We start from the raw sequence: 27,907 nt of genomic DNA on the forward strand, positions 1-27,907 counted from the left end.
CCACCACACTCCTGGTTTCCCAGTTTCTAATAAATTGTATGTGCATTTCAGCTGCCAGTTTCTGTCCTTCAATATATATCAAATCCTTTTTTGTCCATGGTCAGATACTATTTTTACATTACGTTACAAGATTTATTTCAGTCCTGCGAGTGTCTTCAAATTTTTGCAATAGTCTTTCAAGTACTCAGTAAATTTACTCCAATCTCTTTGGAGTTTCTGGTTGCCTTGGTTCCGGATCCTAACAGTCAGCTTGGCTAACTCCTCTTAGTCCATCATCTTCATCCGCCACTCCTCAATCGCTGGTAATTCTTGTGACTTCACCTTTGGGCTAACAAAATTCTTGCGGTTGTTGTGGCATACATAAATAGTCTTTGGTCTACTTTTGCAATTTCTTCTCCCATCAACCTAAGCAAAAATGCTTCCTGTTTTGGGGGGAAAGTATATGTTAACATCTTTTTTAGTTCATTGTAGATCAATTCCCCCAAATGCTTTTGCCTTACTGCAAGTCCACCACATATAATAAAAATCTCCCATCTTTTTCATTACACTTCCAGCATGATTTGTTTTTCATCTTATACATTTTAGCCAGTTTCACTGGAGTCAAATACCACCTATACATTATTTTCATTACATTTTCTTTTAAGACCATACATGCTGTAAATTTTAAATTATGATTCCATAATTTTGACCAAGATTCATACTGGATATTATACCCAAAGTCAATAGCCCATTTCGTCATTACTTCTTTAACCTCTTCATCCTTAGTGTACCATTCTAACAACAAATTATACACCTTTGACAATTTAGTTTTACCTTCCAACAACTCGGTTTGAAATCTGGATTTTTTACTTTCAAATCCAAAATTCCTTTTATCTGCACTAAATATGTCATTTGTTTGATGATATTGTAATCAGCCAGTAAACATTTCCCCTATTTGTTCATATGGTTTGAGTTTCAGTCCTTTCTCTGTTTCCATCAACATCTCCCCATAGGTGGCCCATTTCCCTTCCATATTCAATTTTTTAACAGTCAGTGCTTCTATTGGGGATAGCCACCAAGGTGTTTTCCATTCTACTAGATTTTTATATCTATCCCATACTTCATAAATTGATTTTCTTATCGTGTGGTTCAGAAATCCTTTATGCACTTTTACTTTATCATACCACAAATACAAATGCCACCCTATTGCCATCTATTGTCATAACCTTCCAGATCCAGTAGATCTGTATTCTCCAATGTTATCCACTCTTTTATCCAGCACAAACAGGACGCCTCATAATAGAGCTTCAGATCTGGCATAGAGAATCCACCTCTTTCTTTTTTATCTATTAAGAGTTTGAACTTTATCCTTGATTTTTTCCCTTGCCAGATAAATCTCGATAAGGCCTTTTGCCAATCCTTGAATTGTCCTGTTCCTTTAGTTATCGGAATCATTTGAAAAAGGAATAACGTCTTGGGTAAGACATTCATTTTTATATCGGATATTCTGCCCCACAATGACATGTTTAATCTACCCCATATTTCTAAATCTCTTTTGATTTCTCTCCATATTAATACATAATTGTCATTAAACAAATTAATTTTTTTAGGGGTTACCCAAATTCCTAAATATTTTGCTTTCTTGACCACCATAATTCCAGTCTCCTGTTGCAATTCATCTATTTTTCCTTTACCATGTTTTACGCCAACATTTTAGCCTTTCCCTTATTCAACTTGAATCTCACCAACCACCCAAATTCTTCAAATTTTCCCAGTGCTTCCCTTACACTGGTTTGTGGCACTACAGTGCCCTTTCAAGTAAGGTTAGATTGGCCCACTCAATCTTGGGTCTTAAATGGGTCGCAAGATGCATTTGTTCCATCAGGCCTTCAATTTATTTTAATTCCTATCTACTTGTGGATCAGTTATATTAAGCTGTTTTATTTTTTTTTAATCATATTTTTATTAGATTTTACAAAAGTTAACAACCAATAAAAAATTAACTAAAATCACAAAAACAACAAACAACACACATCAAAAATACAAACAGAAAAACAGAAAAAAAGAAAAACATAAAAAAGAAAATTTAGCATAAAAAAAGCTCTCTTTCAAGTTAATACCCTTCCAAATCTTATTTTCCTTACTTCCACCCGCCTTCCTTTCTTGTATTCCACTTTAAAAATTAATTCAGCAAGATCATTTATTATTCAAATTCATCCTTTATCCTTCCCTTTATACTCTTATTTATCTTAATCACTAGAACCCCTTCATTTCATTTACAATGCCCTTAGCATTCATAAATTTTACAATATTTTTGTAGGTAAACTTTAAACTTCTTCCAGTCCTCTTCCACCTGCTCTTCTCCTTGATCTCGGATTCTGCCGGTCATTTCTGCCAGTTCCATATAGTCTATTACTTGCATCTGCCATTCTTCCAGGGTGGGTAGATCTTGTGTCTTCCAGTGCTTTGCGATGAGTATTCTTGCTGCTGCTGTGGCATACATAAAAAAGGTTCTATCCTTCTTTAGCACCAATTGGCCGACCATGCCCAGGAGAAAGGTCTCTGGTTTCTTTAGGAAAGTATACTTAAATACTTTTTTCAGTTCATTATAGATCATTTTTTCCCCAGAAAGCCTTAATCCTTGGGCAGGCCCACCAAAGGTGAAAGAATGTTCCTTCCGTTTCTTTACATTTCCAACATTTATTATTGGGCAAATGATAGATTTTTGCTAGCTTGACTGGGGTCATGTACCACCTGTAAATCTATATTAAGCTGTTTTAATGTCCCCTGGGTTTTACCGTTTTATTTATTTGAACTGCCTGTTTTCAATTTGTAAACCATCTTTTGAGCCCTCCTCACTTTATAAATTAAAATTATTACTTTCTGCAGAACAAGGTTGTTCCCGTACCCCAGGCTGCTGCTGAGTGACTGTCTCACCCTGTGTAGAAATGTCACTGTCTTCCTAATAAATGCTGGAGAAAAGTGTGTCACGCCAGCACCCATTTCTGTCAGTGCTTTGACTTTAACACAGCAAATCAGGTGAACATTTCAAATGCTTGAGATCACTACTGACTGGTGCTAAGAAACTTGTGGAGATGAGCTAAAAGTCTTTTTCTTTAGCATGGTACATCTGAGATGGGTGTAGTTTCAGCAAACTGCAAGCAGAATGGTTTTCACTGATGAAGTCCTCAGTGAAGTATTAAATGGATTCAGATAGGGAATGTAGGTGGGCCCACAGTAGATGTCTTCTGTTGATTGGTTGGGAGGTGTTGAATTTTTTTTCCTGTTGCATTGCTTGCCTAGGTGCTTTAAGTTCTATATCCACTTCATTGACCAGTTTCTTGCATTTCTCTATTATTGTGTTAAAGATCCCCCCAGTAGCTTCACTGTGATGTTCCATTATTCCCAGCAACTCTTGTACAGGTGCTTTTATGTCCATTATATCCAAGTTCACAGATCTTGGGTGACTGGCTCTAGCTCTGAAGAACGTTTGCTTAGGGACCACGCTTGTTTTTCTGAAAAACAGCAACAACAGATAAATATAAGTCATTAAATAAATATTAAATTATATGTGCTAGCAGTTTTCCCTAATGTAATGCATTAGTAGAATGTTGTTATGTACAATTTCCTCCCAATATGCACATATTTTGGTTGGAGAACTGTGCTGCGAGATTTGGAGAAGCATGACTTGAAAATAGTAGGTGTGCTTCAGTTTGTGTATTGCTTTGGGATGTGTGAATTAGGTGGTTTTGCACTGAGATGAAAACTGAACCAAATTTCTGCCCCAAGAGCTGCAATTAAGGAAGGGTGAATTGCCCACTTGGTTACAGGATGTCATTTGGATTCCAGAAATCTGGAAGCAAAGTTGCTATTCCACATGCAGCTTAAATCAGAATGGCAGTAGTGGGTGCTGCTAAATCACCCATTCCTGGAAGCTGTCACTGCCTCTCACCCATATCTGCCATGCATACAGGGCTCAGAAAACATAGGTCCAGGAGGTTTTTTTGCTTGTCCCATGCTTACTAGGCTGAGCAGCTTTCCATTTGCCCCACTGCTTTCCATGGGAAAACCTACCCTTTATTGTTGAATCAGAGCAAGTAGCAGTCCGTGGAAAACACAACTGATGTTCACTCTGATACAGAGGTAAAGGGCAGGTTTTCCCTGGGGGGGGGGGAGTGGCGGGACAAACAGAAGTGTGGACAAGCCCAATGTTGCAACCAGCACAACCTTGCACAACTTCTCATAAGAATCCCTGGATTTCCTGTAGCCGTTGCTGCGTTGCTGGTGCCATGGCTACAGGGCTACAGCTCACCTGCCACTCGCTTGTGGCTCTGGAGGACCACATGGGTATTTAAAATGGTCACATGTCATTCCTATGTGGGTGCTTAGTCTGAAGGCAGACCAAAGGAGGCTCTAGTTTGTGATGACCACAGAAATATTGCATTGCTCTTCTTGCTACAACAAACCACAGCAGCTTTCTCTGGAATATTTCCGTATGGGGCTCCACTGAGCATATTGCCTCCAGTGGGGAGGCACAAAAGGGAGGTCATGTGATGAGGACAAGGGCACTCTACATGGGTGATTGGTTGTGGATGGGTTTGCTCCTAAGTGAGAGATTGGAGCAGCTGGAGAGAGGAATACTAGTTAACTTTGCTTTCAAGTGAGAGGTGGAATACTGGGGAGCAGGGTCTTCGGTGAGAGCATGTATTTCCCTTATGAACAGAACAATTTCTCAGTGTTGTGTGATTTTTCTTTTGTGTTGTGATTGATCTATTGTAACTTCTTTGCATCGCTGTGTTGTTCACTGCTTTGGACCAAAAAGCAGAATATAAATCAATGATAACACGAATGTTTTCATGCCCAGCACTGTAGGAGTACATGCTGTTTCCAGTGCAGTCAGCTACTATAATGTGCATCTGGTACCATCACAGCTTTTGGTGAATGCTGCAGATGCACCTTTTTTACCTCGACCTTTAACACTTGAGAAGTTTTCAGCCTATTCCGGTTGCCGTAATTTGTTTTAACTCTTTTTAAATTCTGAATCTTAAATCGTTGCAACAGTAGGCTAACTGGCCGTGTGATAGCCTCTGAAGTAGCAGACCACCCTCAGTATAATGAGTGACCTTGTTGGGATGCCAGGGGATATAATCTTCTTCTCCCTACAACTTGATGTCTCAAAGGCCAGAGGAAACGTTTTCACCCAGCTCTCTCATCTACAGTCTGGCTGACATGTGCAGTGGGCATCACGTCTCAATTAAGCCAGGCGGATGTGTCTCTGGCAACCTTTCCTTGCATGCCACGCCACTGTTTCCGTGCCCTTGGCTTCATCCTGCCACACTGAGTTACCTTTTAACATCAAGGCTGTCTGGTGGACTTCATCAAATAGCATGGCTGTGCTGCCTCAAGTCTGGATATACCCTCAAGAAGCAAGGCAGCTTAATTGGGGCATTTTGATTGAGCCCAGTTGATGAAGCTGGGAGCATCGTACCAGTTTACTTGTAATGAGCCCATGACTGCAGCCACCACAGCAGAGCCACAAAGCAGAGCATCACAAATCGCAAGACGGGCAAACGCCAGCTCTTGGCTGTCACTTGCCCCATTGCCACAGGGGGCTGCTGGCATGCCTATTGGAGCTGCTGTATTCTAGTGCAGCCAGTTCCTACCATCCACAGTCAGCTTAGCTGATGATTCAACCAACAACATTGTGGGGGCCCAGGGTTGCAGATCACTAGTAGTAAGTCTGAGTGTTTGATTGGAGAGATCTGGACTCAGATCTGTGCTCAGCTGCAAGGGCAGGACGGGAACCATCCTTGATGAGTAATAATGGAAACATTTCAAAACTGCCATCGCACATGAAATAACAGAAAGGGCCCCTAAGGGCACCACATTATTTTCCTTACCAGAGCATACAGCAAAGGTGCTGATCAGCATTTGATCTGACACTCTGATCGCAGGGGGAAGTTTTAGGACACCCCTTGCCTTAGTGAAGATGGATCCATCCTTTTCCTTTTTCACCTTTAAAAGCTGCTTCTCAGTCAATGCTGTACTCATTGATCAGTCAGCGCCACTTCTGGCTGGCATTCCTTGTGACATTCCTTGGGAGCAGCTTTGTTGAAGTCTTGCTCTTTATAGCAGCTGCTTTTCCCTTGTCTGCTGAGCCAATTATTTTATCAAAGAATGAAACTAGGCTGGTCTGGCACGATTAGTTCCTAATAAAAGCACGTTGGCAGCCTTTAATCACTTAATTTCCCTCTAGGCACTTAGCAATTAATTGTTTTCCTATTCATTCTAATATCTTCCCAGATAAAGAAGTCAGGTTAACGGGACCTTTCCTTTCCTATTTTTTTTTTAAGAAAGGTGCTCCAGGTGCTTGTCTTCCATCTCCAGGGTCCAGGCTCATAATTCACAAGATCTTGATTGGAGTGGCTCTTGGTTCAGGAATTCACCCAGGGATTCTATCAGTCCCAGGGAAACAGCTCAATGCAGCAAATGGGGAGCCCGTTGCCCTTCATATGTTGTTGGACTCCATCTTCCATCTCCCCCACCCACCCAACTTCCCTGCACAGCCTCAGTGCAGGCTGGGGAGACGGAGCCAGATGCAACAACGACTGAACAGGAGCCTGAACAGGAGGGTGCAGCCTTGTTGCCTGGAACCAGGGGATACCTTTGCAGATGGGATCAAGCCCACCTCCCCAAAGCAGTGCACATTTGCAAACATAGAGCACATTTTCTACTAAAACAGGGATAGGCAAACTTGGCTCTCCAGATGTTTTTGGGACTACAACTCCCATCATCCCTAGGTAACAGGACCAGTGGTCAGGGATGATGGGAACAGTAGTCTGGAGGGCCAAGTTGGCTTATGCCTGTACTAAAACCTTTAATGCTCAAATCAGTGTGATGCAGAAGCCAGGGAGGATTCAAAAGGCACAGCAGGTGCTATGCTTGGCTAGACAAGGGAAGACATTGATCCAACAAGCCACACATTCCCCCATTATGGGAATGGGGCTGGCACAACTCACATGTGGCAAACGGGACTGTTTGCAGAGCCAGCAAACGGGCACTCCTCCAGAAAGGTTGGGCCTGACCTCTCTGATTTTGCCTGCACTGCAAAATCTGATGACTCCTCTGGAGCCAACCAGGTAGACAGGGCAGCAGACTCCTCCTGCGGGGCTGAGCCCGGCAACTCTGGGGGCAGAGCTGGCACGACAAGCAGAGTATCCAAGTCAGAGACGGACTGTGGTTACTCCAGAGGAGGCTCAGGTGTCACTCCTGGGTGAGTGGCAGGGAGACGTGACAGGCTGAGACCCTCCACCCCCACCCTCCACAAAAGGCCAAGATTGGCAGGGTATGCCCCATCCCACTGGGACCCTCCGCGTGGTCATTCTTACACAACTCCACCTCCTTGCCAGCTCCATCTGGTCATCCCTGCCACTCAAGACCATGACACCCCTTGCTTTTTACTTTTGCAGATTTGGACCCGGAGGTGAGGTATAGGCCTGTTTTTTCTTTTCTATTCCAACACCACTTTGTAAACTGCTGTTTTACTTGAATAAAAAAACACTAAAAAACCCCCCACCCATTGCACTGAATTGTTTAGCTATTTGAATGATGTGATTATTATTATTTGTTTGTGCCATTGTATGTTACTATTGTTTGGCTTAAATTTTTACTGTAATCCTCCCTGCATGGATAGATTAAGAGTGGTGTAGAAAAGCTTAAATTTTAAAATGGAAAAAGGCTATTTCTTTTTTTTAAAAATCCTCTGGGGTACTTTGTTGTGCAACCTGTTCCCTTGCATCGCTTAGTGCAGGCATAGGCAAACTCGGCCCTCCATATGTTTTTTGGCCTACAACTCCCATGATCCCTAGCTAACAGGACCAGTGGTCAGGCATGATGGGAATTGTAGTCCCAAAAAACATCTGGCGGGCTGAGTTTGCCTATGCCTGGCTTAGTAGTTTAAGGCTCCACTGCTGTCATCTTGCCCTAGCAATCAACCAAATCCTAGAGGTAAGGTAGTTTCTTTCCAAAGCTGGACTGAATCCGACCAGATTAATATTAGTTGGAAATGGTATCTTGGCATGGCTCGTGTCACCTGTGGCCTTTCTCAGCTTTTCAGCCAGAGTGTGCTGACAGGCCTCATTCTATATGCAGCATCGCTATTTGGGATGCTGGAAGCAATTTGCCTCCTGGGAAGGTAGCCCAGAGCAAAAGTAGCCAAGTCCTGTGATTTGCATTGCCAGGACTGTCAAACGGTTTCCAAGATTCCCCACATTTCTGGAGCGAGCTTAGAAAAACCAAGAGAGAAAAATGGAAGAAAACGGGGCTGGCAAGGCTTGAACTGATTAACTGCTTGGGTTAATCAACTGCAGCTTGAATCTCAAGATTAAAATATTTCCCCTGATTAACAGAGAGCAGCGACAACAAGCAGAGCCTCGCAGGAGTCAGGATTACGAAGGGGGCCCATCATTGTTCTGGCTCTCTCTTCTCCTTTTTCCTCCACCAAACGGGTTGAAAAAGAACCTTTAAAGAAGGGATATCCTTCCCACTTTATTCAGCACGAGGAAATAGCTCATCTTTCAAGGTGAAACTGCTTATGGCAGTAAGAACCAAGGGCAGCTGTTAAAGCTGACGATGCTCTTGAAATCAATGGAGTGTATCTCTCTCTCTCTCTCTCTCTCTCACACACACACACACAATGTTTATGAATCTCATAGTATGGAACAAACTCCATAAAAAACCTCTCTTGCCTCTGTCCCCAGCATATGAATTTGGTCCATATTTCTAACCCATGGGTAGACAAACTAAGGCCTGGGGGCCGGATCTGGCCCTATCACCTTCTAAATCCAGCCTGCGGATGGTCCAGGAATCAGCGTGTTTTTACATGAGTAGAATGTGTCATTTTTATTTAAAATGCAACGCTGGGTTATTTGTGGGGCATAGGAATTTGTTCATTTTTCCCCTTCAAAATATAGTCCAGCCCCCACAAGGTCTGAGGGACAGTGGACTGGCTCCCTGCTGAAAAAGTTTGCTAAGCAGGAGGAAGTGTAATAATGGTCAACTGCCCCAACTGAGACTCCCTTCTTGAAAAGTTCCTTGCATATCGTGAAGGAACTTCAGGGAGGTTTGGTGTACCTAGTTTGCCAAGTACTACCTTGTGCTAATTTTATTACACACAGGAAGGTTTGTTTCACTGGAGATGAGGGGGGCATTATAAAATATACCAACTTTCCTCCCCCGCCCCCCAAAAAATTAAATCACTGGATTGTGGAGCCTGGCTCATTTCTCTCTCCCCCTTCCCTGGTGCATGGCATGGCGCATATTGTGTCTGTGTCTCAGAATAGGTAACCATGCAATAAAACCACCGAGACAAAAATAACCATGTGGTGGTGGTGGGGAGCCCCACAACATTTTCGATGAGAATTAACATGAACGTCATTCTCTGGCTTGCTTTTTGACGGCTCCCTGGGGCTGCATTGGCTGAGAAGATCTACAGAAACCGTTCCATTCCTCAACCACCAACGGCCTCCTCATGCCACTCCTTCCCCCTGTACCAGAGAAGGACAAGAGCCCTCCTTCTTGAAGGGGTGTGTGTGAGGATTTGTGACAAGCTGCTGGAAAAGCAGAGGCGCCCCCAAGCCAGGGCCAGCGTGGCAGCAGCTGCTGGAGAGCGCAAAAGCATCCAGGGTTGGCTGGAAAGGAGGTCCTGCAAGCCAAGGGGGTGAAAGGAGTCTGCTCTGCTTTCTCCCAGGCAGAGACCTGGAGGATTTTAAATAGCTGTCTGTGTCCTCAGACACTTTTCCACAAATGCACTCCTGATGCAACAGTTCGGGACGTAAAGAAAAACCCCTCAATTAAGACAATTGTTAAACAAAACACTAACTAAAAAGGCATCAATTTGGATAAACATCCAGAAAGAGCTTGGCCCAGGGGGAGGGGGGATTTTTAACATTCACCTTTTAAAAGCCTGGGAGAAAAAATGAAAAATTTACCTGTTGCCTAAAATCAAGTAGAACTGAGGCCTATTGAGTCCTCTCTAACACTACTGATGCTATTGAGAAAATCTCCATTCAACCACAAAGCTCACTCTCTGATCTCGGGCCAGTCACTATCTGTAAGCCTAACCTACCTCACAGGGGTTCTGTGAGGATAAAATGGAGCTGGGGGGAGGGAAGAGAGGGGGAAACTAATATCACTTTGGAGTTCCTTCAAAGAAAGACAGGGTATAAATAAAAAAAGCAGGATACTGCCCCAAAGCACAAACCCAGCAGATGTTCATGGATTGTGTGAAAGTTCAAAAAGGAGGCAGTCCAGCAACTGTGCTGGTCCCTGATCATTTTAATTATTATTATTATTATTATTATTATTATTATTATTATTATTATTATTATTTATTTGTACCCCGCCCATCTGGCTGGGTTTCCCCAGCCACTCTGGGTGGCTTCCATAGAAACCAAAAATACACTAAAATATCACAGATTAAAAACTTCCCTGAACAGGGCTGCCTTTTAAGGCTTTAAAAGGTAGAAATAAAAAAATACTTTTGAACAACCTGAAGCAGAGATCGACAAAGGGGTACCGGAGCAGCACAGCCCGACATCCAATGCCAGCAGGGCTGCAGAATTCTGTGCCAGTTGTGGCCCTGGAAGCCTTTTTATTTCCTTCAATGGTGCTACCAGATTACAGATAAAAAGTTTTGCCTCCAGTTTCACTTGTAAAGAAAATAAGTTCCCCAAAGTTGTGAGACTATTACATTTCTCTCTGTTGGTCTGACTAGGACCAGTCCACTGCCCCACCCACATGAAAGGGGTTGATGGGTCAAATGCAAGGCAGGCTTGCACCTGCAGGATTGTACAATGCATCCAGAGTTTGCGGTGCTGCCTCCTTATCTCTTCCCCAACTGTTTCCTCTATTTATTGGTTATGTTCTCTACAAGAACGTGGACTTTAGACAGACACACACACACGCACAGACAGAAGCCAGTTCCCAATGCTGATCAAACGTCCACCTGAGTTCCAGGTGGTCTCAAAGTGAATCCCCATAGGGGATTGTGGGGAGAAAAAGCACCAAATGATGCACCAGGTCCTGCTCCTCATGTTGAAGACAGGTTACAGCTTTCCACATGCATTTTGCTAGCACGTAGGATCAAGGCTGTGAGAACGGGTTTGGACTCTGTCCAAGCAGCCAGTCTTTGCTTTGATAAAAGGAGTCACTTTAAGGTTCCCTGCCAATGGATGAAGAACGACACACCCGACAATAAAGTTTTAGCACTTTATTCAAAGGAACAAAGGGATGCCGACTTTCCTCACATGCATGCTGCTGTTCCTCCAATGTTCGTGCAGAGCATGACAGAGGACTTGCTTTTTAAAAAAAATCCTGGTGAAAGGGTTTATGAAAAAACGAGAGCGGAGATCCCACAGGGAGAAGAGGAAGTGTCTTCAGAAAGTGGGTCAATGGGCCTAATGCAGACACAATGCATGAGTGCATTGTGTCCTTGGGAAGAAAGCCCTCCAGCTGCACGGAGGCGCTCTGTGAGTTCGCAGCCCTTGGGAGACCCATGGAGCTGATGCCCCAGGGAAGTGGTGCCCAGGCAGCAGGCATGAGCAGGCTACTGCCACAGCATAAAGTTTGCTTTGCCCCTCCTAACCACCAGGAGCAGGGAGATGTGGAAAACCTCCACCGCAGCCGCTGACAAGCGCCCAGCAGAACCACTCTGGTGTTTCCTGCACACAGCAGCCCTTTGGCAGGCAAATCACCTGCCACAGCGACCTCCATTCACCTATTCACTAGTGTGGTGAAAAAGAAAATCCATATAGGTCATAACTCTATGAGTTGCTGCCTTCTGAGGCTAGCCAGATCAGAGGCATGATTCGGACTGGGCTCTGCAGCAGTCTCAAGGTTTCATGTTGCTCAGGCGTATGTCCCGCTCATGCTCAAACTGCCGGTGGTCAACCCTCTCCAGAAACGCTTTCCTCTCCAAGTACCTGCATGGAAGGAGTCAGAGGGTTAGCTCCAGAGACACCAAAACACAAGCCAGTCTGGCCTCCAGTTTGACACCAGGAAATAAACTATGGAAAGACCCTGTTGCTGCTGCCCTTGCAGGGGCTTCACTGCCTCAAGTGCCACCTCGCTTTTTCAGCCCCAATGAGTCATTGTTGCACAAGGCTCCCCTGGCAGATGGTGGGCACTGGTGCTCCCATGTCGCCAGTAAGTTCTTGCGGCCCGTTCCATGTGCAACATGTCTTGGGCAACAACTTTGCATATGGATTTAAGAGAGTGGGAAAGATTAAGAATCAGGCAGAGCTAAAGTCCTTCACGTGACTTTCCTTCCCCAACAAAATAACCCAAATTGTCCAACTAATTGCAAGCTATAAATAATTTCCAATAATGACACTGGAGACAAGCACGAATGAAATCAAGTGCATTTTTGTGGAACCTTCAGTTGTCCCTCATCAACCCCTTGCCATAACTCAGTGGGGCAGCACAAGGCCACCTATCTCTCCTCCCGCAAACACCCCAGGGCTCTCACATGGCCTGTCCTACATACTGCCAGGCACACAGATCAAAACCAAAAGGGCATTTCCTGTGGGGATTGCCCTACATAACACCATAATGAGAAGCAGCTGAAGAACTCTCTCTCTCTCTCTCTCTCTCTCTCTCTCTCTCTCTCTCTCTCTCTCTGTGTGTGTGTGTGTGTGTGTGTCTGTGTGGATCCTCCTCATCTCTTGCAAAACCAGGCCAGGCCAGAACAAGAGTGTTCTGGTTTCACAAACTTGGAGCTCACTGCAGATACACTGGTGGTGAATGGGGGTGAGATGTGTGTGGAGTACACCGGGGTGCCCCAAGTTTTATTGGGATCTATTATTGGTACATTCCTGGGCGATCTGCATTAGCTCAGAAAGGGTTTCTAATTCCCAATTTAACTGCCTATCAGTCTCTCTGTTCCAGTCCTATGAAATATAGCTATTTGTTGATGCTGTCCTGGTCTTTGCGCTGTTCCACTGGCCAGTTTCCAGGCTCTGCCTGGTGGACCTTGGACTTCTAGCAAAAACACACAGTAGATACAAGCTTAAAAACTGCCCATCCCTGATGTCCCAGGGGCAGGCAGTGCCAGACCAAAGGGACAGCTGGGAATCTGCTCCCTGCTTGGAAGTGTTTATCTGAGGCCTCAAGGTTCGTGGAAAGAACCACAAATGTCAAAACCCTGGAAAAGATATACTGCTGCTGCTATGCCTGCTGGAGGATGCTGGCCTCTTACCCATCTTTCCCTCGGTTGTGGATGGCCAGCTCCTCCCCGATGCCCTCCTCTTCTTTGAAGGTCTCCCAGTCTAGCTTGGATTTCTCCAGGGTGCTGAGCTTCTGCTTTTTGGTGCCTATCTTCCCCAGGAGGCTGTTCATGCCACTCGGCCGCTTCACTCTGATAGAGACAAGAAGGCAGGTTACAAGGGAGGTTCAAGGAAATCCCAGCAAAACAAGGAGGATGAGCCCAGGTGGGGGATGCAGAGCTCCTCCAGAGTCCAGCAACCTGGCAGCTCTTCCCTTTGCAGGTGAAAATTCCTACAGGTGGGCCCAAGCTGTCATTGTCTGCAGCAGCTCAGCAGTTTAGGGAATGAGCTGTGGTTCAACTCTCTTTTCTGCCACCAATGCACACACTACCAGTCTTCACAACCTGGTGTCCTCCTGATATTTTGAACCACACCTCCCATCAGAGCTGCTGGCAGGGGCTGATGGAAGTCATGGCCTAAGATATGAAGAGTGAATCAGGCTGGTGACTTTCCAATATGGAGATATAATACCAGTCTACTTAAAGGGCTGTTGTTGAGGATTATGAGAGAATATATGCAAAACCATCTGAACATGCTAAAGTATGCTGCTAAAGTACACTATAAAGTCGTAAGTATTACGGTCACTACTTCTAAGTCCCATGGAGAAGAGGAAGATGGCTGAAGGCATCAGCACAGCATCTCTTGAGAACTTAACACTTGATGAATGCATCCAGACAATTATACACTGGACTTGTTCAGGTCAAGGAGCCTGAAGTCCTCCTCTCAGTTACAGCATTAGGAAACCCCAGTGTATGTCAGAGTACATGTTAGGTCACTGGAGTCTCTAGCCCAGTGCTACCTACAGCTCTACCCAACCGCAGCTCCCCAGGGTCTTGTCTATTCAGGTTTCTAGGCCCCAAGTGTATGGGGATGTATGATAGATGAGAGCACCCTTTAATCCACGAGCTTGGGAAGGCCTTCCCCGGGCCCTCCTAGGTTGCTACTCTGGTGTTTTATTGATTGTTTGTGGGTTTCTTTACAACATTTTACTGTACTCTACTGTATAGTCTGTTATTTTCAATATGCTACTCATAGCTTTGGGGACCTTTGGGCCAAAAAACAGTACATAAACAACCACCCCATAAACAAGGCTCCCATTTGCCTCATTTTACAAATGGAGCACAGAGAGAAGAATAATCCATAGCACAAAGAGGCTTCACTATCCAAAAGTCCATCTGGCTCTTGAACCAAAGTGCCTCCCATGGTCCATTCTGATAAAACTATTGCCACATATATGCACTTATGATAACAATGTCAAAAGTCTGCCTGCAGCTAACAAAACTTTTTACTTTTTCCTCTCCAACTTTCTACAAGGAAGTGAGTCACGAGGTTATTAAGTGCCCACAGGTGCACAGTCAGCTTGCCTTGCCAACACACAACTTTGGAGTGCCGTGGGAAGGCTTTACAAAAAATGCAGAACGTCTGAACACTGATTATTGGGCCTCCCTTTCCTTTGCTCCGAGCACCAACAAAGCAGAATCCTCCACTGCTTCTCAAATGTCACTGGAGTTTCTGAAGCCAGTTCTTTGGACAGCAGAAGTCTCCTAATGAATGAGGCCCAGTCCTGGAAAAGAGTCTAAATCACAGCCATCTGCCCAGTGGGAAATTCTAGCCCTTAAGTAACAAAACAGCATGGCCCTCCAACTCCCAGGGTGTGCAGGAAACGCCACGCGGCCTTAATGGGGCCTCTGCAGATCCGTCACTGCAGACGTGGAAATGGCATTGCAAACTCCCATGAACCCCGTCAGCAGAGTCTCTAGCTTGCAGTTTATTTGCATTCCTGGGATAACTTCCTTTCTGCCAATCAGGGGCCATTCTGAGAAGTCAGAGCGGAAACGACTTGCATTCTAAGGCCGAGGGGAATGAACCATGGACGGGTAAGGCCAGCATTCAGGATATTTTACTGGAAAACAATGAGTCAGAGGAAAACATTTTCCAGCCCTTTTGTTTTCAAGATTCTGTCCAAATTCAGGACCTCAAGGTGTACAACAACACACTCTCACTCTCTCTGCACTCCTTGCTGCCTGTGAAGCTAGTGCAAAATTTGAAACACAATCCAGGCTCATGTCTCTGTTCAGTTCAACAGCCAGGCTAAATGCTTGTTTGTAACAAGGGTGGCTAACCTGTGGCCTTTCAGGTGTGGGCAGAGTCAGCCCTAGTCAGATGGCAGGGATGCTGATGGGAGAAGGAGTCCAGAAATATATGAAAGGCCATAGGTTAGCCACCCCTAGTTTGTAACGTTTTGAATTTCACCACTTCTCCCAGCTCCTCAGATCAGCTCTCCCCGTTTTCTTTATTATCCTCCGCACAATCCTGTGTGATTAGGTGTGCTGAGAAAAGGTATGAGAAGCCCGAGGACAGCCAGTCTCCCAGAAAGAGGTCTCTGGCACTTGCGAGATGGGAAACGTGCCCTGCCTGGAAAACAAGCCCAATGAGTGACCTGCCCAAGGTAACACGAGAAGCCCTTTCTCATGAGCAGCCCAGCGACTATCATCAGGATCTCACTCTCATCCTCTGCCAAACAGCTGCCGTTTAAGACCATGGCTAGTCATTGGACTTTCACAGCTGAGATAATAAGTTTAGAACTCAACATCTGAAGGGCCTGGTTGCTGAAAGAGGACACTTTTCTGGTCTAGCATACAGCACAGGGCTCCAGCTTTTACTGAGACTGGCTGGTTCCCGAATCCAAGTCTCTTGTTGTCTCCCTGCACATCCCCAAAAAAAGTTCTCAACCAAGCCAGCGTTGCTCTTTTCAAAGTGCACCGCTGTGCTTCAGGGCAAAACGCCTGCCGTTGCAGGAGCCATATTTTGTTCCAAGGCACATTTTTCAGAGCCGCTCCAAGCTCCCCTTTTGGCTGGTGCCTGCAGAATTGGTGCTCTGCAGCTGTGCTCCCTCCCAGCCTCCACAAAGCACAGAGCAGCTAAATGAAGGACAGATGCTCCCTGCCTGGCCCCTCCCCCTCCAGGCCTGGCCCAATCAGCTCCCTCCTAACGGCTACGCCTTGCCCGGGACTGGCGTGGAATCGACACGCAGCATCACAGCAGAAGGGTCTAAATCCCTGGGATTGCAGGGAGAGTGGGGGAGTGCTAATCCAGAGAAAGAGCACGGCTTCCACCAAAAACAGCAGAAAGAAGTATCCATGTCTCAAACCACAGGAAATGGCTTCCACAGCTGGCCGCTGGCCTGCGCAGCCAAAATAAGATTTGCTCAGGAACAGGGGTGTGCTTCCAGTCATATCCCTTCCAAAGAAGGGCAGCAAATGGGACCAAGCAGCGCCACGCACACCGGAGCAAAGTGCTGGCCCAGAGGTCTAGCATTCAGGCTTTTGGTTGAGACTCCAGGTCTCCACTCCATTTAATGGCATTTCTAGCTGCTAGCAGACAGTGTTTTGAAAGGGTTGCAGTCTTCTCAGCAAGAGGCCTCCTCTTGACGTGGGCTCTCAGGGTGATGCAGCAGGCTAATAGGAACTACAACACAGCACACAGTGAGCAAAGAAGAAGGTGATTTGTCTGGAAAGCAGCCTACTCAAACTGGCTGTGGGACTTTTGAAGCAGCTGGCCTCTGAAAAGCTGTTAGAGCTCTTGGAGGGACATGTAGAGGAATGAGGCCCCTTCTAGCCTGACAAAGAGTTCTCTAATTGCTATTAAATCTGTAGACGAAATGACATCACCTGGACAGTAACTGATTTCATGGCTCAGAGTGGTTCTGCGCCCCCTGGTGGCTGTGATCCATTTTTTAAAAATCTATCCACACCAAAAACCTGAAGCTTCCTGTTCTATGGGTGCTGAAGAGGACTCTCTTGCAAATAAACAGGATTCACACTTTGATCTCACCACATGCCTTAGTGCCAAAAAATTATATTTCAAATGGCTCTAAAATTAAGTCTACAAACATGAAGATATGCCTGTGACAGAAGGTTTTGGGGCAGTCACCCCCAAGGATGATGGAAGCTGCATCCCAGTAACATTGCTGGGCCACAGATTCTGCACCTCTTTTCTACTGCCCCCCTGCCACCAGGAAAGAGAGCAGCAGAATTAACACAGGCATTGAAAGTGGATGTTGACAGCAGGAAATGTGGCCATCTTTTCATGGAGCCAGACGCAGCCCAGCCCCTGAAGGATACAATCCCAGCCCAGGCTGTTTCCTGGAGAGCTTTCTGCTCTGAGACAGACGGCAGCATCAGCATATATACAGGAGAAAACAAGAGGCTCCTCCAGCTACAGCAGAAGGCTACCATTACCCCATGACCTCTTTAGTTGATCCAATATAACTCTTGGAGTGGTTCCTGAATTCTCAGCACAAAGCAGGGTGAAGACCAAAAGAGATACATAAACCAAAGCTTCGAGGGAGCTCCTGGAAGCAAAGATGCATGTCTTTGCCTCTCAAATGCTAGAAAGGAATGCATCTTGTAACACGCCACTGATCTGATGCACTGATTCAACTTATGTAAGACTGACCCTTCAATCCAGTCCATGCTTAAGGAAAAGGGAGCTGCCCAACTTGCTTTAAAGTTGAATTTCACCTGCTGATAATTCACAGCAACCTGGGAGGTGACAAGAGGCCACAGAGGTCACAAACTCAGGGCTGTTATTTTGGAAAACACCAAGATGAGAGTGAGAGACCAAGGCTGCTATTAACAGCAAGCAACTCTATAATAAGCCCAAACAGAAAGGCCAGGCTCTAACAATATTGCTACCGGAGCTATTTTCTCATAGCCTCTGCTGTGATTAGCACACTGAATCTGGGTTACAAAAGCAGGGAAATCTAGACTGAAAATGGAACCTTTGTTCCCAAAGTGGAGTCACTGTGCACTGGCTAATGCAGCTTGAATGGTGGGAACAATCAGACCTGCCAGGATTACAGCATGGCGGAGAGAGGGGGGCAGGTGGAACTTTCCCAACCCACAACCACACTCCTTCATCTTAAAACCCAACATCTGAGAACATTTCATTTAACTATTAGCAAGGAATCTTTCACACTGTGTAGCAACAGGTCCCCAATGCAGGTGTGATTCAACTATTACATAGTAAAAGCAAAGGAATACCGGTAGGTGCAAGACCTCCATCCTGTGCCTCTGCTTCTGGACTAGAAATGGAACTGAAGAGCTATCAGCTCCATCAAGACCCCTGCCTGGAGGCTTTAGCAGGGCAAGAATTCGGCGCCCAGATGGCTGCATCCATAAACCAAACATTACATGGCTTTCAGTTGTTATATATGCATTGTTAATATTTGCGTTGCAAAAACCACCCTGGGATCTTAAGTGATGGAAGGGTGGTTTACAAATGGGGTAAATGCTCATTGATAAGGGAGTCCAGTGGCATGCAATTCTCAAATCTGCTCTTTACAGGTTGTTCTAAGTTAAGTTGATTGTTTGAAGTCAACTGGCCTTATTACAGCACAAGCTTAAGCTTCTCTACTCAGAAGTAGAGTTGTGCTTGGAATACAGCCGAAGTCCAGTGATCCCAAAGGGTCTGCTCAGAGTAAAATTTATAACCTTAGGTGTCAAACACTGTCTTCAGTCTTGGGGCCAATGCATAACTTTGTAACACTTATTTTGCAACTGTTTTATGGTTGAGAATGTTTATACTGAATGGCATATTGTGTTATTAAATAAATTATTACATTTCTGCTTCAACCTGCAAATGACATTGCTTTACTTTATTGGGGGGGGGGTTGAGCATCCCATCTTGCCTATCATCCAGCTTGAAGGAGAGTTCTGCAGAATTCAAAAGTTTGCTCAACATTCTACCATTTAAAATATTTTTATATCACCCTTCATCCCTGCAGCTATCATGGTTGATATACAGAGAGCATGACCAGCTAATCATACCAAAACAAAATACAGTAATATACACAAACCCAGAACAATGAGAGTATATTTCAAAATAATTAAAACAATAGAGAACTTGAAGACATTTTGAGTGATTTGGGTTGGTCCTAATAAAATTGTCCTACTGTGGATTTTATACTCCCCACCACCACAATGGAATAACATGGCTATTTATGCTTTTTGAATGTCTGGTTCTACCATCACAACTTCTTTCCAAGTACTCTCACTCCATTTGTATGGTTACTGTTTATTAAGACCAGGAAGCACTTTCTGCAACGGCCTCAAATTGTCAAGCTTGCAACTTCAGCTTGAAAGACAGGATACAAGAGAGAAGGGCAGAAACAATGCACTTCAGCTCAAGAGGGAAGTAGCCAGAATATTGTGTGCAGCCATAGAACCTCTTCAGGGGCCACTTGTCCTCTCAAGGAGAATGGCAGCAGACCTCAAGTTCCTTTATGAATGAAAGCTCATTGTGATTTGTGTGTGAAACCTCCTTCCTCCCTGGCAAGAATGCTCTAGTTCAGGGCTTCCCAAACTTGGGTCTCCAGCTGTTTTTAGACTCTCATCACCCCTAGCTAGCAGGACCAGTAGTCAGGGATGATGAGAACTGTAGTCCCAAAACAGCTACGGACCCAACTTTGGGAAACCCTGCCTAGATCATTCATTCATTTACTTCCCCTGAGGGTGACTGGAGCAAGGGAAAGTCTCACAAGTAGAATCCAAGCAACTCATTGATGAGTACAGAGGTCCCAAGATCCTGCCGACACCAAAGATGCAAGCGTTACACTCTCCCAGCAGAATTATAATGTCCACAAAAGCTTTGGAACTGTAGGACCAGGCGGCTAGGGCTTACCCAGAAACAGTAGGCGAGGATGCTGGGACGACAGTCTTCTGCTCTTGCTGCTTCAGAAAGAACCGGGCTTCTTCAGACGTAGCATCGACTTCCTTTGTGACCCTGCCACAAGGAGAGGGAAGAATATCAAAGCCATGTGTTAAAGCTGGAACACGTGTGCAGAGCAGAAACTATAGAGGCAGCTGGTGGCCATAAAGTTGTGAGAGGCGGTGTGGTGTTGCAATGACTACAGAGACCTGGGTTCAAGTTCTTGGTATGCCATGAAGTTCACTGGGTGATTCTTCTCAGCAGCTCTGCTTTGCACAGCCCTCTTAAAACATTTCTTCTCAGCTAAGCAACAGACCACCAGCAAGCATCAAACTTCTAGAGGCATAGTGGAAAAGACCCTAGGAATGAAAGAATTATCCTGCTGAATGAGACAAAAGGCCTAGCACTTTCTTTTCAATAGTGGCAAGTCAGATGCCTTGAGAAGCTCATCTTTCCCACAAGCAGAGCACGATTGTGGTATCCACCCAGTTCATCCACAACATCTGGTTACTGGCCAGTGAACATACCAACCTTAGCTGTCACAGCTAACAGACTAATTCATATACAGCTTTTTCATATTAATTCCAAAAGTCGTTCATAAATTTAATTCCTACCAAGAAAATGTCCAGGAAATAAATACAAGCCAAATAATCCATCCTCAGATATGCTATCTAACCCATTTTTATGCAGTCATTTTTTCCTTTATCCATGACAGTATAGTTTCTTCAGTTCAAAATCTATTGCTTTTGCATCCTCAACAGACACCATCTTCAAAAAGTTTGGAGGAGAATCTACAATATCCCTAGAACGATGGTTTTTGTGGCGTTGCTGAAGTGATCATCTACTTAGGAAGTTCTGTTCAACATTTAACCGAAATCTACCTTCCTGTTATTTAAACCTGTTACTTCCTGGAGTATCCTCAGTGGACCTGGGCGAACAATGATTCCCTTCCTTCCTAAACACATGAAGTGTCAACATACTCCCTCCCTGTGGCCTCTTCATTAGGGTAAACATGAACAGTTCCTTCATGTAGAGCCATTTGAAATGTGCTTTCAAGGTATCTTATCTTCTTCGGAATATTCTTCAGTCTGTCAATATCTTTCTTGAATTACAGGCTCAGGTAATCTATGCATAATGCAAGTCTCATCAGTAACAATATTACTTGCCAAGCCCTGGAAAAATGTGTCTTAAGAAAACTAAGATGCCACTTGCCCTTTAAACCATACCATCAGGCTACTGGTTCATACTGAACTGGCTATTTACTAAAGCCTCCCCCAAGTACTCCCCATCTAGCCAACCCCTCCACAGGTAACCAATGTGCAATAAGGATCGCAATAAAACACTACAAGCAATACCAAGTCCTGACTGTTCATTTATAAGGTCACTGACAATTAAATGGCATCTGTTTCCAGTTCCAATTTATTAACATTTACTGTGTCTAAGGGAGTAATTGTTACAGCAAATATAAATTAAGATCAGTTGGGAGCTGTGTTTATTCTTTTTGGGACTGACGATAGAAGTCTTGGATAATGGCCAAGGTTTGGATAAAAATCCAATTGGAACTCGTACACTAAGAATTACAGGTTGCATTAGGTTTTTGATTGTTCATAAATGGAATATATAGTAACTATAGGGTATATTTGCACAGTTCTGGTTTGCAACAGGAGGAACACTCTTATTTATAAACTGCAACTTGGCAGCATCCCTGATAGGAGTCCAACCTGGAAAGATTTTTTCCCGTGGAATCAGGACAGAACATATAAACTAGATAAAGACTAGGGAAAATGAACGATTACCAGTACATGCAGGTCCTGCTATCGGGACATATGTTATTCAAAATCTCAGTTAACCAATCACAAAGAATTATACCCTAATGGCTGGTTCGGATATCCAGACAGTGGGAGTTTGCTCAGTTGCATACTTGTTTGTGTTTTGCTGGTCAGGGGCAGCCATTTTGGGCAGAAAACACAGAGAGGGAGAGATCAGACTAATCAGTTTTTCCTTTGTTTGGCTTTTGCAGATTGGAAGCCGCTTCAGGTACAAACTATGGGGGGAGGAAGGGCAAGAGAGAACAGAAAAATCACACATTAGAAATGTTTCCATAGGAAGTAATGGAAATCAGTTTCTTATGAAATGCTCGCTTAAGGAACGATTTCCTATGAATCTATTGTGTTCAGAAAGCGGGACCTGTGTGTACCCTGTCATATGGTTATTTTATGTCTGTATGGTGCAATGCCTCTGAATATCACATGCTCAGAAGAAACATCAGAGGAGACCTACTGCCTTTAAAACCTGCTTTTTCCCTTCTACAAGGCATTTGGCTGGCAACTGTGGGAAGCAGAATGCTGGACTGGATGAGCCCTTGGTTTGATCCGGAAAACTCTTCTGCTCACCTCCTTTCTCTAATGAGATACGAAAGTCTCTGGCATTTTCCAGGCAGGCTTAAGCAAAGGGTGAGGTACTTTGGAACCTCCATAATTTCTCATGTCAGAGCAGACATCTAGAATATTGGCTGTTGATGAGACTGTCTCATTGCTTTCAGATTTTCTTTCTGGTCATTAATTACAGTCGAGGATCTGATAGATTAATTCCTAAGCGAAAGAACTGGTTCAATTACTGCACACTCTTTCAATTTACATCAGTGCAGGGGCTTATAACACATTTAGTGCTATCTGTGTCAGGATGAGAAATTATTGTTCACTTTTGCTGAGAAGTGTTTTCTCTTTGGATATTTCAGTGGTTAATGTGGGGAGGGGGGGTGTCTAGACCACTTTTATATCAATGCAGGAAAAAGTCCAGACAAGCAATGGGAATTTTGAAGCATGAAACAGAAGCAAGGTTCTGTTGTTGTGCAGCAGCTCCTGTTGACAAGGCAGAGTTAATTTTTATCCAGTTCCTGGCCCTGGGTCAATGTTATATCACTAGGTAATTGTTGTGGGCCTGAATATATGAAGACTTGTCTCCTCATATATGAACCTGCCAACATACTCTAGTCCATGGGCAGGCAAACTAAGGCCCGGGGGCTGGATCCGGCCCAATCGCCTTCGAAATCCAGCTGGCGGATGGTCCGGGAATCAGTGTGTTTTTACGTGAGCAGAATGTGTCCTTTTATTTAAAATGCATCTCTGGGTTATTTGTGGGGCCTGCCTGGTGTTTTTACATGAGTAGAATGTGTGCTCTTATTTAAAATGCATTTCTGGGTTAGTTGTGGGGCATAGGAATTTGTTCATTTTTTTATTTTCAAAATATAGTCAGCCCCCCCCCCACAAGGTCTGAGGGACAGTGCTGAAAAAGTTTGCTGACCCCTGCTCTAGTCGTTAGATGGTTTAGAAATACAACCCAGGGTCCCTTCTAACACACAATATCTGCATACAGGGGTCAAGAGCTTTTTGCCAGCGGTGTCCCTACTGTGAAATTCTCTGCCCCCTCAGCCTTTCATAACCCATTGGGGACAGCACTGTTCAGCCTTGTGTTTGGAGGACGTCTAGTGGTCCCATCTTATCCACCGATTATGTTGCTGTTTTGATGCCATTTAAAAATTTTTTAGTTTTTCTGTTCTACTGAAACCTAAATCTTCATGTGAATGATGCTAAGATGCTTTGGGGACCCTATAATGGGACAGAAAGTAAGGATATGCCTATTTTAATAAAATACTGTTGATATTTTCAGACACAGTTGAGGCAAACAGTTAAATGCAATTGCTCAAAAAGGACCAGGGATATGGCTCATTGTGGCTAGAAAGGCAAGAGGCCAAACTCACCTCACCTCTTCACCTGCAAAGTCAAAGACTTTGGTGATGGCAACTTTGCTCTTCTCAGATCCCTCTACCACCTCCTGAGGTTTGCATGAATTCTTCTCTTCAGCTGGCTAACCAAAACATTATGAGAAACCACATTTGTCAAACATCAGAGCCAGCCCAAATTCTCTTTCATGTTCATTAAATTTCAGATGTTCTAGATTTGCAATGCCATGCCCAATACCAGCAGTAGCTTCTCTGCCATCAGCTTCCACTTCCATTCAAACTTCACTCCTACCTAATCTGGATTTTCGAATGACAATTCACTTCCCTGGTAATTCAAGCATGAAAACAAGTGTGATCTGGAACCCCAAGTTTTGCAGCACAACTGTCAGGTGTGGAGAGTCCTCCTCTCCCTTCAGTAGCTTCACAGATAAGAATTAACAAGCAGTTGATAGATTTATAGTCCTTTAATTATAGCATCATGTTGTAAGCACAAATACACAGCTCTCCGCATGGAGGGCAGTTGGCTAGTCTAATCCTCCTCCTGACTTCTGCAGCATTTTAGGTGCCAATGGAAAGTTCCTCCTTCCCTCTGACTCCTTTGCTCTCTGATACATTCAGACCTCCAAGTCTGTGGTGAGGGGGTCCCCCTCACACACTCTCAACTAGCTTCCCCCTCCCTTCTGGTTCTGTTGTCATTATCTCGTGACTGGGTAACTCCTCCCTAAACTGTTCAGCGGTCTCTCTCTCTCTGCTTAGGAACATGCTGTGGATGAGCGGGGGCGGGGGATTCTTCCCCCTCTTCATCGAAGAGAAGCTGGTCTGCCATAGAATGCATTCCTCAGTCCTCGTCTTCAGGCCTAGATGTTATGGGTTCAACTACTTCCTGCTTAAAGTCATGAAAAAGAACAACAGGCCTCTTCATCCCAAGATCTCAAACCTCAAATGAACTATCATTTGAAACTTTTAAATACCTGATTAATATAATGCCATTTATGCAAGGGTACTCTGAAGACTTTTCTAAGTTGCAAATAATGGCATTCATGGCTCCATTTGTAAATTTCTTTCCAGGCAAAACTGGTATTGATCTACCTTAACTATCTTCCTCCATCTCTCTCTCTCCTCCTATTTCTTACAGTAATCTCTATACAGTGGTACCTTGGTTTAAGAACAGCCTGTTTACGAACTATTCGGTTTACGAACTCCACAAAACCAGAAGTAGTGTCCCAGTTTGCGAACTTTACCTCGGCCTAAGAACGGAATCTGAATGGTGGAAGGGCACCTGCCTCATTAGGGACAGCGCGCCTCAGTTTAAGAACGGTTTTGGTTTAAGAATGGACATCCGGAATGGATTAAGTTCATAAACGAGATGCCACTGCAACATCATCAATCTGATCTACGTTCTTGGAACGGCAAACCAGGATAGTCAGAAAGAATCAACAACAAACACCCCTGATTGGACATTTGTGTGGAATCTCCCTTGCTCTGAATGTCTTTGATTAGTGATTGGTTGGAAACTCAAATATCTTGCAGACATTAATTATCAAAGACAATATACTACCCCTATTGTGCCCTCTCCAAACAGCAATGCCTGAATGACACATGCCCTCTCACCTTGTCTTTCTGTGTGCAGCCAGATGCCTGAACTGCAGGAGGTGCTTTTGGTTTCTGGCCCACATCACTGAGGAAACTGGCCCACAAAGCATCCTCTTTTTGTCTTTTATCACTTTCTTTCATGTGTGGATTGCTTTCTGCTGACTCGCCATCCTCACTGTCGCTTTCATCATCCTTTGATGCCTCTCCTCCACCTGGTTCTATTAAGAGGCCACATCTTTTGTTCCTTTTCCTAGGAATGAATGTCACCAAACCATACTCACGTTAGCAAATGATTTACATCCACTGCCTACATTATACTTTTGCTGTAGTGATCGTTCAAAAGCCCAGTAGTTGCAATGTGGAATCATGAGTTAAGACTGAAAGCTTGATAAATGACAGTATGTCAGTATCCCATGCACCACTGCAACCCCTACAATGAAAGAAAACAAGAATGGAGACACGAATGTGAAAAACTCAGTCAAGGTATAATTAGCCATTTTAATGGCTACTATCTCAGATAAAGAAGAAAACCTAGGCAGATATGAAAGAGAAAACTGGGGGAATTCTCAGCCAGCTCCTTGCTGAACCGGCTGAGAACTGTTGCTGAGCTGGCTATTTCTTCATAAGCAGAACCAAATATGTACATTCCTATGTACAGCCACATGGTTCTTAATCGGCTCACTCACTTCCATTGACATCAAATGAAACTGGTGCCTACCGACATGTGATCTCCTTGGAATTCTTCTTGCATTTTTCCCTGTGTGATGGCTTCTCCTCCTCCTCATCTTCCTTAACCAATTCATTCACATCATCTTCACTGTATTCTTCACCTGTTATCAACACAGCTTTAGTTATCAAAACTAATCATTTCAACAGATTTTGTGCCTGCAGCAATAGTTAGGCTGGGATTGCATGTTATATGGGGAAAGGGTCCTATGGGATTGCAGTTGGGCAGTATTCTGCACTACAGTGGTCTTTCTGGGCCACCCAACTCTTATCATTCAATATTCCACTCCTGCCCATGGTCTTTCATTCCTTTATGTCAACTTCAAAAAGAAACCATTCCTTATTATCTTAATGTAAAATCCTAGATATTCTTTTTCTAAATTAAAATTGGAGGTACACCGCACTCTTACACATCAAAAGGTTTATGTCTCACCCTTAGAAAAGCTACTGCCTGCGTTATTGTTGAGTGTGTTTGATTGGAATAAATCAAGTCCAGAGTAGGACTTCTAAGCCTTCGAATCAAACATGACCAAAATGATTATGATATTATTATTTATATTTATTAGCTGTATTTTCAGAAAAACTAAACTCAAAGCAACCTAACAAAAATGAACTTCAAAAACATTTTTGTTATTAGCCTTATAGTGCGATGTCACTTTAATACTGTTACTAAAATAAAGGTAACATTTTTTTATATGGTGAAAGCTCCCTGCAAGGAGAAAAACAGCACATCAGCAAGAAACACTTCTGTGGTCCTAGCTTTCTACTTGCAAAGGGTTTTTCTCACTGGAAAACCAGTGTGGTGGTTAGTGTTGGACTAGTGAAAGCACATCAGAATGCAAGTAGATAAATAGGTATCGCTCCAGCGGGAAGATAAACGGCGTTTCCGTGAGCTGCTCTGGTTCGCCAGAAGCGGCTTAGTCATGCTGGCCACATGACCCGGAAGCTGTACACCGGCTCCCTTGGCCAGTAAAGCGAGATGAGCGCCGCAACCCCAGAGTCGGTCACGACTGGACCTAATGGTCAGGGGTCCCTTTACCTTTTAGGACCTGATAGATCAGGATTCAAATCCTCGCTTAACCATGAGGCTCACAAGTGGCGACCTTGTGTCAGTCACTGCCTCTCAGGCTAAACTACTTCGCAGGGTTGTTGTGGGGATTAAATGAGGAGGGAGAGAATATCACCACCCTGAGCTCCTTGGAGAAAAAGGTGGGATATAAAGGCAATAAAATAATAACAACAAATAAAAATAAAATAAAAATGACAACAATAAGAGAGCACTGAGACGTTGATTTCTCTCCTCCATTTGTAGCCTGAAGTGGTTCAGCCCATTCCACCCCCTTCAAACTCCGTCCACCTCATTCAACAGCTCAACTTGCTGAGCCGCGGCTGTTGTCACGTGATGAATACAACGTGTAGCCCGGATGTAAGAGGCGTTCTGCGCGTAGGAACCCCACTCCGAAACCCTCCCAGGCATTCTCTTTTTGGGGGGAGGGACCGAGCACCCGGGCCCGGTCCTCTCCTGAGCGCGGGGACCAGGCCACCCACCTGAGGGTAGGTAATCTTCATCCTCCTCCGACGAATATTCCTCCGAGTCCGACATGGCTCTTCGGCGAAGCTCAAGCGCTCCCTCAGTAAAGGGCAGGAAGTACTTCTGCTACCATAGAGCACATCCGGTTTCCTGAGCAAGAGTGCCTCACTATATGAACCCTAGAGATAAAGAAGTCTAGAGTGACACAACGCTTAGATTTTATTTTTTTTAATCGCGGTTTATGAAAAAGATGAGGCGCCATAAAAGGCTGTGAGGGTAGTGCGATCGTACTGTTGCCAGTGG

General features: G+C 44.5%; 1 protein-coding gene across 1 annotated transcript; it reads right to left on the bottom strand.

Moving 5' to 3' along the window:
* Nucleotides 1-11,233: 11,233 nt before the first annotated feature.
* On the bottom strand, nucleotides 11,234-27,779 carry CFDP1 (craniofacial development protein 1). Its single transcript, XM_081921824.1, has 7 exons — nucleotides 27,622-27,779; nucleotides 26,066-26,177; nucleotides 25,366-25,597; nucleotides 23,773-23,879; nucleotides 19,986-20,087; nucleotides 13,235-13,393; nucleotides 11,234-11,960 (listed from the first exon to the last, which is right to left on the bottom strand). Exons 1-7 carry the CDS (start codon nucleotides 27,674-27,676, stop codon nucleotides 11,870-11,872), a joined length of 858 nt encoding a protein of 285 aa, XP_081777950.1. The 5' UTR covers nucleotides 27,677-27,779; the 3' UTR covers nucleotides 11,234-11,869.
* Nucleotides 27,780-27,907: the final 128 nt, after the last annotated feature.

Source organism: Podarcis melisellensis (assembly GCF_964234715.1).
Source record: "Podarcis melisellensis genome assembly, chromosome: 8".
NCBI classification, from domain to species: Eukaryota; Metazoa; Chordata; class Lepidosauria; order Squamata; family Lacertidae; genus Podarcis; species Podarcis melisellensis.

Coding starts and splice junctions, on each gene's coding strand:
- CFDP1 (XM_081921824.1), bottom strand. CDS start 27,676: ATGTCGGACTCGGAGGAATATTCGTCGGAGGAGGATGAAGATTACCTA. Junction 25,598..26,065: donor TCCAAGGAGATCACATGTCG/GTAGGCACCAGT, acceptor ATTCATTCCTAG/GAAAAGGAACAAAAGATGTG. Junction 23,880..25,365: donor GCTGCACACAGAAAGACAAG/GTGAGAGGGCAT, acceptor TGTTTTGGTTAG/CCAGCTGAAGAGAAGAATTC.